At 39.8% G+C, this 13809-nt stretch overlaps 1 protein-coding gene across 1 annotated transcript in view; it reads left to right on the forward strand.

Annotated features, from left to right (window-relative positions):
- Positions 1–1268: 1268 nt before the first annotated feature.
- Positions 1269–13809, forward strand: part of dmtn (dematin actin binding protein) — a 33126-nt gene continuing 20585 nt past the window's right edge. The window contains exons 1-2 of the mRNA XM_028602322.1: positions 1269–1356; positions 12988–13035. Of these exons, the coding sequence (XP_028458123.1) occupies positions 13027–13035 (9 nt within the window). The 5' untranslated portion in view covers positions 1269–1356; positions 12988–13026. The remainder of the gene's footprint in view (positions 1357–12987; positions 13036–13809) is intronic.

Consider the following 13809-nt stretch of genomic DNA (forward strand, 5'->3'; position numbering starts at 1 on the left):
CATACACACACAAACATCCGCGCACAAACACACAGACACACTCGCACACACAGACACACACACACACACACACACACACACACAAAACACACACAGACACACACACATTAATATAAATGTTTTAATAACAACTTTAACGGCAGAGCACACATTCAGCTGCTTATTTTGAGCATGAATCCAAAAAAAGTTGAACTTTTGTGTACAAAATTAATCGGATAATCGAGCCAAGGCCTGTTGTTATATTTAAAAGCATAACAAATCAACTTAAATGGGGATTTAATCATTTTTACATGATTTAAATGATAAAATGGCTCTTTTAGACTTCCCAAATGTTATCAGAGGATTCTTGAAATCCAACTGACAGCTGGAATCAAACCAGTGTTTATCCTGCCACTGTGTGGACTAAACGGTACATTACTTACACACACACACACACACACACACACACACACACACACACACACACACACACACACACACACACACACACACACACACACACACACACACACACACACACCTTTTTATTTGGCCACAATAACTATTTGCATGAATGAAATAAAACTAAAAAGGAAATTAATTAGAATGGAAATCAAATAGTGTTTTAATGTAATTATATATCTGACAGCTGTTTTCTCTTTTATTTTTCTCTTTTTATATTGTACTATTGTATTTATTATAGTCACTCACTCACTCACTCTCACACACACACACACACACACACACACACACACACACAGTACATGTGCAAATGGCAATAAATATCGATTGTATTCTAAAAACAGTGAAAGAGTTCAGAGAGCAGCAGGATGCTGAATCATGTTTCTCAGGGGATTATTCCTCCTCATATCAGAGTGGAGCATCAGGGAAACAGCTGGTCTTGGTCCTGGTCCTTCTCTCTCTCTCTCTCTCTCTCTCTCTCTCTCTCTCTGTCTGTCTGTCTGTCTGTCTCTCTCTCTCTCTTTTTGTGTTTTATCTGTCTCTCTCTGTCGTTGCACCATAGTGCAACTTGAATAAACAGGTTATTATTTAAATAGCTCCACTTTTATATACGTTTGTACATTATTTACTGTTATCTATCTATCTATCTATCTACCCTCCCGGGGTCACACAGCCTCATCACATAACCTCCTCCCCTTCCTTCTCCTCTCCACCCTTCCTCCCTTTCCTCCTCACTTCCTCCTCCCTTCCTCTCTTCCTCCGCCTCCCCTCCCTCCCTCCATCCCTCCCTCCCTTCTCCTCCGCCTCCCCTCCTTCCACCTTCCTCTTGCAGGAGAGCGTCACCGTCAGTCTCTGGATGAATTCCGGCTGATTTCCTCGGGCGCCCTGTGATTTTATTTCCCCGCTGTTCTGGAGGTAAGAGCCGCTTCTTTTCCTCCACATTACAACACAGAAAATAAGCAGACTATTCACGGAGCGGATCCCGTGTGTTTGCCGAGTCGTACGCGGAACATACGTGCTGTGTTTTTATCGTGTTTCTGCAGACGCACTTGTCCCCTCGCCCCCTCCATCCCTCCCTCCTTTCCTCCCTCCTTTCCCTCCCATCATCCGCGTTACGAAGCCTGAAGGACGCGTGCGATGCTGTTTTTAAACGTCGAAGGATCATTTCGGACCTTTTTTCTCTCAAAATCAGCTGGATAAAATGTGAATAAATAGGGCAGGTTGTTTTAATATTTCATCATGTTTTTAGCAGCGTAGGCCTCACAGCTTCTGCTCGCATCACAACACAGATAATCATAATAAACACTGTTTTATTCTGATAATTAGACAGATATAAACAGATGTGAGGCTCCAAATTGGCTCCAATGTACATTCAATCACGTGAATTGTGTTTTTCAAGCTAAAACGCTCAATATAAGTCTTCACATCGCAAGGAAAAGGTCTTTAAATTGTATATTTTGTCCTGGCTAAATGTCCCAAAAAATCCCAATATATTCAGATTTTTGTCAGCAGACAAATGAGAAACATTGAGGAAGGTAGAACTAGCAAAATATTTGCTATTTTAAGGGTTCAAAACTTAAATATATTTAGTTTACTGTCGTTAGACATTCTTCAGATCCAATTCAATGTCTTAGATTGTATATTTTGTCCAACTAAATGCCCCCAAAACTGAAATATATTCAACTTACAGTGATAAAAATACTTCAGCAGACCAATCTGAGACATTTAAGAAGATAGAACTAGCAAATATTTGCTATTTTAAGGGTTCAAAACCCAAATATATTCAGTTTAAATTCATTTTATTGTCAGAAAACATTCATCAGATCCAAAACCCAAATATGTTAACCTTATAGCGTTCAAAACAAATCTCAGACATTTAGGGAGGCGGGACTAGCAAATATTTGTTATTTTTAAGGCTGTTATAATGCATTTTGGCAGTGTCTCAAGTCTCAGAGCCCAGGTTGACATAGTTAAATGTCTCAGCGCCTTTGGTTCAAAAACTCAAATATATTCAGTTTACGGTCATAAAAACACAAAGAAAACCAGAAAATATTCACATTTGAGAACCTGGAATCAGTGAAATTGTCACATTTTTGCTATAAGAAACAATCATTCAATCAATAATAATAATAATAAAAATAAATGAAGTGTTTTTGTCTGTCGATCAACTGATCGATTCATCTAAAGTCGTTTTCCAGAACATTTATTACCAAAATTCCTCCAAAAGATGTGAATTGTGATTTTAAAATGCTAAATAAGCATTCAATTCCTCCATAAAAATGAATTTGTTTCATTACACAAACAATCTTTATAATTTATATTGTTTCTTCTCTCATATTTATACAGTAAATAAGTCTTGAAAACATCAGTTAGACATCATAAAGCTTTCGTTTCAAGATGTTTTCATCGTTGAGCCAGTAAAGTCTATTTTATATTCAACTACCGAATTTTCCGGACTATAAGTCATAGTTTGGCTGGTGCTGCTGGTCCTGCTGGTGCTGCTGGTCCTGCTGGTCCTGCTGGTCCTGCTGGTGCTGCTGGTCCTGCTGGTGCTGCTGGTCCTGCTGGTGCTGCTGGTGCTGCTGGTGCTGCTGGTCCTGCGACCTATAGTCGGGTGCGACATATATATAAAAATATATTAGGGCTGTCAAACGATAAAACAAATTCTTAATCGCGATTTATCACGTTATATCACATGATTAAAATTCTATTATTTTGCATTACAGAACAGTTTTTAAGTACATAGTAACAATGGAAAGCAATTCTTACCAGCTTATCTGGATTGGGAATCAAATGAATGCAAAGAAAGTGACTTTATGAACTTGACTTTAAGATTTGTATTTGTTTATTATTTCACCCATTGTGCAAGAGCTGTCGTAATTCTTTTGGATTTGCTTTTCATCAACAGGTCGGCAAGTAGCACTCTCCAAAACGGTGCTTTGCCTGAGCCCGCTAGCATCAACCTGAGTCCCGTTAACTGTGCTACGCTTAGCTCGTTGCTGGTAGCTCAAGCGTGATGTGCTTCAGTGATATTTTAATTCGGCTTCACACAATGTGCATATGGCTTTCGACTTGTCTACTGAGCCGTCCGGGAGTTTTGGAAAATAAAAAGCTCCATTTCTCCAGCAGGATGTGTTAGGAGGAAGTATGGCAGCTGGATGATAAGTAAAGGTGAACAAGAAGCTGTGGATTCTAGTGATTTTAGAACAGCTAAGGGGCGTTGTTAGGCACTACGCGAAGCCGAGTGAAGTGTAAAATAAATTAATAAATGGCGGCATGCAATTAATAAAAACAAATTAACGCGTTATGCTCGGCCCTGAGGCCGGTTACACACTGCCTGCGTGACGCGCACGTCTCAGGAAACGCGTGCGTGCTAGAAATAGAATCGAGGCCTATTTGTGTTGGAAGCGTTTCCAGGCAAAATAGAATAGGAAAATATGTTTGTATGTCATTTAGACACAAACATATATTAATAAATGACAGGTTGATGTTTGAAAGTCTCGATGTTTTGATATAAATGCATTTAAAAAATCTAAAAAAAATCGATTATCTAATAATGGCACCTGTCAATACAGAAGGAAATATTCTGGAGCCTATTTTGCCGTCAATACTGCCAACGTTGTCTTTGCTGTAATCAGATCAGTATGTATTTGTGTTTATGGGAAACATCCATGTGTCCAGACAAGGCTAGCAGCAGCAGCGCCGCGTCAGACACCTTTCTGGTGGGAAAAGACGTAGAAAACGCCACGCAGCCGCCACACAACAGACACACAACAGACACACAACAGACACACAACCGAAACACAACAGACACACAACAGAAACACCACGCTCACGCCATGCAGCCAGTGTGTAACCAGCCTTAGTCGCAACACGATTAACTCATAAATGCTGACAGCCCTAAAATATATATAATTTAAGATGTTTTTAGATGTTAATTCATACTGACTGACATGGCTTACTGGTAACTTGCTTGTTGGACTCGCTGGCTTGTTATGTTAATTTAGCCTCCCAGGTATTTTCTGCATGCTAGTGTGTAGCTAAATAACTGGTAATGTGTTACGTTAACACACCGGACACCTATTCGGCCTGTTGGTCTGCGTGCTATTGTGTAGTTGAAAAACTTGTCTTTCCAGATTAAATGTCTGTTCTTTGTCTTGGATTTTGTGAAATAAATTTCTAAATAAATGCGACTTATAGTCCAGTGTGACTTATATATGTTTTTCCCTCTTCATGGTGCATTTTTTGACTGATGCGACTTAAACTCCGGAGCGACTTGTAGTCTGGAAAATACGTTAATCGTCTGTTACTGATCTGGTGTCAGTTTTTTTTCGGAGGGTTGATCTGATCTTGATTTAAAGGGTCCTTTAATGTGTACAGGCTGTACTTCTTAACATGTGCAAGCTTGTGGTTTGATTTTATACCCTAACAAATAGAAACAACTGACATAAAATTAAGACAATCTTAAATGTCAGAAGAGAGGCACCCCTTGACTAAATAATACAACTTTTAAGAAGTCAGAAGAAAAGTCAAAACTGTCACAGGGTGACAGCAGAGAAATATCCTCTCTCACTGATCTGGTGTTAGGGTTTTTGTGAGGGTTCATCTGAGGACATTCGATGTTTAGATTATAGTAGGAAGAGGGAGGGAAAGTGAAGCTCGATGGCTGTGTTTGGTTGATTCTCGGGAGGGAGGGGTGTGACGGTAACCACAGCAATAAGACCAAGGATATTTTTTACAGTTTTGACATTTCTGTCTGTATCTTGGAGCTCTTTTAAAGGGGATATAGTATCATTTTCCATGTTTTCTGTCATATATACAACGTTACAATGTTGGATTTTCATGTTGACAACATGAAAAGTAAACAATTGCTGAGTTCCAGACACAATTTTTAGCCAATAAGTTACAACTTTAAGTCACAACTTGGTAGCGATCCAGGCAAAGTCACAACAAACCCTTCTAGCTAGGGTTAGCTAGCGGCTACCTAATGTTGACGTTAGCTAGCACTAGCTGATACTAGCGATTTCTGGTCAGCAACATATTTTGGGCTTCATTTAATAAACATAACCTGTAGTAGTACACAATCGTATGTGTATTGTTTTGATTACAATGTGCAGAATTACTTTACGTTGCCTATTTCTGTCTATTTATTTCTATTTCTCACCGTTAATCGCCGGCGTCTGTACAGCATCAACAGGGGGCGCCATTGTTGTTTATGTGTGACGTCAGAAACTGTAACTGGGAGAACAACCATCGGGGATGCCTGGAAAGCAGCAAATGTGGCTGCCAGTGTCGTTGAATTCTCTCCAATTCCGACTCACATTACTCCTGAAACATTTTCTGTTTATGTAGCTAGTATTTGGTTTAAATGCCTTTATCTGCTGCTATATTCTATTAGTGTCAACTGCTAACTAAAGTAGCTACATGCTAACTGCAGTAAACAATGTCATCTGGGCTGCCAATGTTGTTAAATTCTCCCCAATTCTGGGTTGCATTACTGCTGAAACATGTCCAATTGGGTAGTGTTTGGTACAGAAGCCTTTAACTGCAATTTGTTATGGGAGAAAGTGCTGCTTCGTTCCACTACAATCTAACGTTAGCATACTGCTAACTAATCTCAGCCAGTGCTGGTCCTGTCTTCTATTTGAAGCGGTACAAACGGTACAAAGTCCTGCTATATACTTGTATATACTACTACGTTGCAGTAGCTCAGCTTCAACTAGTGAAACACGGAGCGGAGGCTTCAGAGTTTCCAGGAAGCATGCTGGCCAATCAGAGCAGACTGGTCTTTTTCGGGAGGAGGGCTTAAAGAGAAAGGCGCTCTGTATGATACAACATGGGCAGTGTTAGAAAAATAGTGTCTGTTTTAACATGAAAGCATGTCAACATGTTCTAGTATGAACACAAACAGCAAGTATAATCCTGAAAATGCTATATAATAGTTGCCCTTTAAGCCAGCGCGTTCAATTTGTGATACTAGTTCCATGTGTCTGCTATTAAACGGTGTAGCTGTTTTTTCTCTGCAACCCAAATACAAAATGCACAGTTTACTGTCAAACACAAGGAGTAACATGTTACAATAAAAAAAAAAAAATGTCGGATAAAAACGGCAAAACAGCGACAAAACGTTTAAAAAAATATGCCACGCATTAACCAATGATGACAATAATCTTTAGTCTTTACACAAACTAAGAGAATATCATGCTTGTTGGTGTCTGACAAGATTATGGAAAGGATTTCTAAGGAGATCGACCTTTCTGTTAAAGAGTACGATCCTTTTTTTAAACATAAAAACATCTGTGAATGCTTTCGCTAAACCCACCAGACTCCATGTAAATAATCACTAATTTGAGCATCGTAAAACACTTCATTCAAAGTCGACAGAAACTAAACAAAACTATGAAAAGCTGTTTTGGGTCTTCTTTTCACTTTTCCAACCATCACAACTCTAGTTTTGGTTGAAATAAACACATAGTTTACTGATTTACATGTGATAATATGCTGGCTCTATACATGCTAAAAGTATTGTTTTTTTTTTTAAATGGAGTCTGGTGCATTTAGCACTAGCGACTTCAGAGCTGTTTCTGGTTAAACAGAAAGGTTTTAAAGAGGTTTTTAAAAGGTCTATCTCTGTAGGGATCCTTTCCATAATGTTGTCAGACACTCACAATAATAATTTGTGTCCGTCAGCAGCACAAACAGAACGTTTAGTGGACGCTTACTGACGAGGCACATTCGCCCAATAAAAAATTTTGACCTCAGTATTGCTAAAATCCTGGATACGGGCCTGCCTGAGGATGTGTGTTTAATTTCACACACACACACACACACACACACACACACACACACAGACACATGCTGAGAGTCTCTGGCAGTTAAAAGCTCTGAGTGATAAGAAGACTATCGGACACAGAAAGCACTCAGACTGCTGCCGGTCACATGATGGATGATGGATCCATCCGTCCCCAGAGACTCAGAGACAGGCAGCTAATTCACTAATACAGCCGTGGAAAGAAGTATTCACATCCTTTACTTCAGTTTAAGTACTAACACCACACTATAAAAAATATTGAGTGAGAATGTGTTGGGGATTTTGGTTAATACATTTTTTTTTTTTTATATTGGGACTGTGGGATATTGTTTGCTTTGATTGTTTTGCTTATATAAATATATGACCATTTGATTTGGCCCTTGAATTGTGCGTTTGTGTTGATTTTTTTGCTGGGTTTAACTTTGCTGGGTCCTTCAATGTGTACAGGCTGTACATCTTAACATGTGCACACTTGTGGTTTGATTTTATATCCTAAAAAACACAAACAACTGACATAAAATTAAGACAATCTTAAATGTCAGGAGAGAGGCGTGGCTGGCACCCTTTGACTAAATAATACAACTTTTAAAAAACGGATAAGAAAGTCAAACATATGTAAAAAATATCTTCTCTCACTAATCTGGTGTTAGGTTTTTTTTTTTTTTTTTTTTTTTTTGGGAGGGGTGATCTGAGGACATTTGATGGTTAGATTATTGTAGGAAGAGGGAGGGAAGGTGAAGCTCCCCGGCTGCATTTGGTTGATTCTCGGGAGGGAGGGGTGTGACGGTAACCACAGCAATAACGGTTAAAGGACCGGCTGGGCGTTGGCCCGGCTGGGTGCGCAGATAAACAGCCAGCGAGGAGACGGTAGGGGAGGGGAGGGAGGGTGGGATGGAGATGGAGGAGGAAGAAGAGAGAGGCAGATGAAAGAGAAGACACAAGAGGAGGGGTTTCACAGGATATCCTCCTCCTGCAGCCGAGACATTAGCAGAGAGGCTCTCATGTTGGTTATGGTGTATTTCCTGTTAGCAGGACTACAATGCCACACATACTGTAGTAATAATAAGGTAAAAGAAGTGTCCCATAGCAGGGGTCTTACAACTATCTTACCTATGGCCCAGGAAGCCTATGTTTAATGGTTTGCTAACAATATGTTGGATTCATTTTAAGACATTTTACATTTTGAAAAATGTATGATTTGGTGGCTCCCCCTGCGGTGACCAGAGGACCCCCCTATAGGTCCCAGACCCCCTGTTGAAGATCTCTGCTTTAAGACATTACATTGAATTTACCCACCAAAGATGTGTTGCAGTGATTTAAACCTGATGTTAATTGTTTGCAAGAGAAACTGTTGTTGAATTTGGTTTATAATCGTTAACATACAAATGTATTTTGGAAAAGATGTGGAACATTTTATCAACAGAAAGACAAGTAAGATATACGTATATAGATAGGTTATATTTTGTCTGGACAGTTTGAAGTATATATCGTGCAGCTCCTAATCCAACTTGGAACGTTTCACAGTCACAAATCGAAATGGACGGGATCCCAAACCCTGTTCAACTGGTTTACTGTTGAACAGGGCTGGAAATTAGAGTGCTGATCGGGGCGCATTTATCAGTCCGAACCTGGCTCACGTCCGACAGAGAAGTAACCGAGCCCGACAGGCATTAAGATATTTATGTCCGAGCCCGACCCGAGCCCGACACAGTTAAAATCTCTTTTTTTTCTCATACTAATGATACATGTACGTTTGTTTGTGTGTAAAGCTTTTATTAAGCAACTGTAGGAAGACAAAATATATACTTTACGACAGCAGGTTTGGTAAAAACACTACCGCTTTTGTCCAAAGGGGCCGCTAGAATCAACACAAACTGAAAGTTACATATAGCCACTTTAAAGTGACAACCACAGAGCAACTCTGGGTCCAGACTTTGGACTTAAAGGTACACTGTGTGGGAATTTCTCCCATCTAGCGGTGAATTTGTATTTTTCATTCAAACGAAAAGTGCTCTCTAGCGCCTCACTTATTCAAATGTGTGTTGCAACAACGGTAGCTGATATGTACCAAAGAAGCTATGACAATATGTCTTCCAATTTTGGCTTTTTTTTGGCGACGACGATTCATTCTCCTGTGGCTCGAAATAAGTACGATCCTCCATTATGAACTAAAGGGCAGTTGCAGGCTTTCAAATTTGCCGGGGAAGTGACAAGCACCTCTCACTGATCTCCTTCTCTGTCTCAGCTGGTTTCAGTCATGTGACGCTGACTCTGAACGAAAACACATTGTGGAATTAGCTAGACAGGTCGGCTAGTGCTCTATGTCCCTCTCAGCGATTATAGTTTTTCATAATGGTGGAACGACATGGAAGCCTCCTTGGACTTGCCCGTCCAATGTAAATACAAATAAGAAATTCTTTGCTTACAAGGATAAGTCAGATCATACGCAGAGGCAATTTTACACCAATGAGTAGGGGTGTTGGACTGTGGGGAAAAAGGGGACTGAGTACCCAGGGCCCTCATGTGAGGAGGGCCCAAAAAGATGCTTGAATGAAGAGCTGTGGATGCGGGGAGGGGCCCATAGAAAATGCCTTTCTACAGGGCCCAGAATGTTGTGCTATGCCCCTGCAAACGAAGACATATTTATGAATGAAGACTAATTGAATGATTTGAGCTAATAAAATACTTAAAACACTACACAGCGTACCTTTAAACGTGGCTGGTGCATCTGCTGTCTGCCATCCCGTTGGAAACCTCGTCGTTGTTATTTTTGGGGTACAATGGTTCTGGAGATGGCTACAAGCACCAATACCAATTCCTCTCCTGTGTCCTCTGTCCGTCCCGCGAGGAAGCTCTGATAACCTGAATCTGAGTCACCGTGTTGTTTTTACATTCAGGCTCCTTGTCTCCGCCAGTCCGGCCTTCACCCCGAGGGACGCGATGTCTCCGTGCGTGTGAAACAGGATCTGTTGTTTTGTTCTGAAAGCAACTAAAAAAAAAAAGGAAAGACGATCCATTAGCTTCTCTCAACAGTCCAGCTGTGATTTCAGTTACAGAAAATTAACGTTATTTGTCAGTTAAATGGACAAAATGCTCAACTTATCACAATTTTGTCAAAGTATGTATAAACTGGGAAGCTGCTGAAGTATTACTGGACTAATCTAACATACATCTTTTGGACTTTTTTTAAAGGTCCCATATTGTAAAAAGGTAAAGGTACTTTATTGTCACATACACATACATGTAGCAAAATTCATTCTCTGCATTTAACCCATCCCACAAGGGAGCAGTGGGCAACCGATCACAGCTCCAGATCTGAGCCAGAGCCTTGCTCAAGGGCATTGCCTGGAGAACCTACTACATGTTTTTGATGCCCATGTCTTTTTAAGTAAAAGCGCTTGCAGTTGCAGCAGAGGTGTTATATAAATATTGTGAAAATATCAAAACACTCCGGATACATGCACACAGCTCGTACACAGAAACCATGACAAGGCTTATATATTACGCGCCACTTTTAAGGACAATTTAAGCGTCACATCGCAAATCTTTTTGGGTCGGCAGCTTATAAAAACTTATGTTCTGGGTTCTTTACGTTGTTGGTATCAGCACACAGCAGCTTTTAGGCACTTTCCTGTTGTTTGTTAGCAGACGAAATGGACAAGGAGGAAACCTTAGACTCCCCGAAAGCCAATTTGTCGTACAGTACAGTAATTTGTTAGCTGATTATACTGAAGTAATTTGGCCTCTTTCATTAAAGCTACATTGTGTAAGAATTACTCCCATCTAGCGTTGAGATCATATATTGCAATCAACTCTCTCTCACCACGCAGTATTGCAGCTACGGTACCCTTCACGCTTAAAAAAGTGAAGGTGTACAAAAGGCCGTCTATTAGCTGTCATTGTTGGAGTTCATACGTTCTCTTAATACATCCGCGAGTTCATACGTTCTCTTAATACATCCACGAGTTCATACGTTCTCTTAATACATCCGCGAGTTCATACGTTCTCTTAATACATCCGCGAGTTCATACGTTCTCTTAATACATCCGCGAGTTCATACGTTCTCTTAATACATCCACGAGTTCATACGTTCTCTTAATACATCCGCGAGTTCATACGTTCTCTTAATACATCCACGAGTTCATACGTTCTCTTAATACATCCGCGAGTTCATACGTTCTCTTAATACATCCACGAGTTCATACGTTCTCTTAATACATCCACGAGTTCATACGTTCTCTTAATACATCCACGAGTTCATACGTTCTCTTAATACATCCACGAGTTCATACGTTCTCTTAATACATCCGCGAGTTCATACGTTCTCTTAATACATCCGCGAGTTCATACGTTCTCTTAATACATCCACGAGTTCATACGTTCTCTTAATACATCCACAAGTTCATACGTTCTCTTAATACATCCACGAGTTCATACGTTCTCTTAATACATCCACGAGTTCATACGTTCTCTTAATACATCCGCGAGTTCATACGTTCTCTTAATACATCCGCGAGTTCATACGTTCTCTTAATACATCCGCGAGTTCATACGTTCTCTTAATACATCCACGAGTTCATACGTTCTCTTAATACATCCACAAGTTCATACGTTCTCTTAATACATCCACGAGTTCATACGTTCTCTTAATACATCCACGAGTTCATACGTTCTGCAGTATGTGCTGTATGTCCCTTACCTGCTAACGTATTTCTAGATGGAGCTTGAATATGGAGCGTCTATTCCAGTTCATGCAAACGCAAATGTAAAATTCTAAGCTAATAGGAATACTTGGAATTGATGGTGGAGGTCAATATTCATGAAAAAGGACAAGTTGGTGAACGGGCAACACAGATTTTGATAATGAACAACTACAAACGTTACACACTGGGCCTTTAATAATCGTTCCGTGCCCTCAAATCTCCTTTTTGCTTTATTTGTAAATGAACTGAATTTGCAGACTTTAAAACTTTAAACGATCACTGAATTCAATCACTTTGAATTCAAAGTATGGAACAGCTTTTTGTTTCAGGTTGTGCAGTGTCGTCTTTTTAAAGATGTTCTACTCTTGCAGTCCAAGAAACTTAGCATACAAAGTACTACGTTTGATCACTGTATTGGACTGTGGTGCAGCAGTAAAGCAGTTATCAGAGTTGGTGAGGGAGTCTAAAATCAACCTTCACGCAATACAAGTCAACGGAGAGCAGAGAGTTGTTTCCCCCGCCGATGGGGGCGGGACTTAACTGCACTCAGTCTCTATTGTCACATTAGCATACAGGCTAACAAGCTATTTATCTGCCAAAAAAGTTTAAAAAGTCCCCAACAAATGCAGTATTTCCTCCCGTTTGAGTAATGTTTGTTAAAAACTACAGTGACCTAGCCTAGAAATCTCAGATTGAGCCCTGCCAATGGTGAGTTCCCAGACCCAACATCTTGAAGTGGGTCTGGCTTGTCAGGCTAACAGTGACCAGTTGTTTTAGGAAAATACTGAACATTTTGTAGCGTGGTTTTGGCTTTTAAAATGCGTGCTGAAACAAATATTGTGCAGCAGAAATTAAATTTCATTACTTTGCTTTTTCGATGAGTCATTCCCAAACTCATTCATAAAATGTCAGCCTGTGATAAGATGCTGTGTAATGGCTAATGCATTAGCTGATTGATTCTCTCTCTCTCTCTCCCTCTCTCCCTCTCTCCCTCTCTCTCTCTCTCTCTCTCTCTCTCTCTCTCTGTTCCAGCTGGTTAAAACCAAACAGGAAGAAGGTTTCTCTCCAGTCATGCAGAAGGTAATCAATCAACTTCTTAGAGACTCTTAAATGGCAATTCTTTTAAACTCTGTGTTGTTCAGAATGAGAGATAACGGCACCGTAACTTACCGTATAATTTACAGCAAGCTAATCTTCAACAGCATTAGCTTACTAGCATGTTAGAAAGCTAAACTGCTTTTCAAAACATATTCATGAGATATTTTCCAGTATTTTTGAACCTGTGTTCACTCAGAATGAAAGGTAACGTTGCAGTAACTTTAACGACAAACATGTATCACCGTAAACAGAAAGCTAATCTTTAAAGCACGTTAGTTTACTAACATATGTATGAATTACTTTTAGGGCTATACCAAATCAGATTTTTTTGATTTGAATTGGATTTCTTTGTTCAATACAAAGATTTGACTATTCATTCCTCAGTTCATTATTATTAGATTATTTTTTGCTTCAAAAAATATTCATAAAAATGTAAATATAACAAGTAATTTCCGGCATGTTGTAACTCCTTTTTATTCAGGATAATAATGTAACTGCACCGTCATTTTAACATCGTAAACACGAGCCCATCTGAAGGCAGCATAAAATTAGAGATGCCTCCGATACTAGAGTACCGGAGTTCATGCACCGATCCAATACCGCATAATTTAGCCCTGAAGAAAATCTACTTAAGTATGTTCCTTTTTCTGTTATGAATCACTGTCAAACTGGATGGTAAAAGAAAGTTCTGTGGCTTCATTGTTTGTGTTTTTTCATGTTTAACACTCGTATCGGATCGGTGCTCGCAGCTTTACT

This window comes from Perca flavescens, chromosome 16, assembly GCF_004354835.1.
Source record: "Perca flavescens isolate YP-PL-M2 chromosome 16, PFLA_1.0, whole genome shotgun sequence".
Taxonomy (NCBI): Eukaryota; Metazoa; Chordata; class Actinopteri; order Perciformes; family Percidae; genus Perca; species Perca flavescens.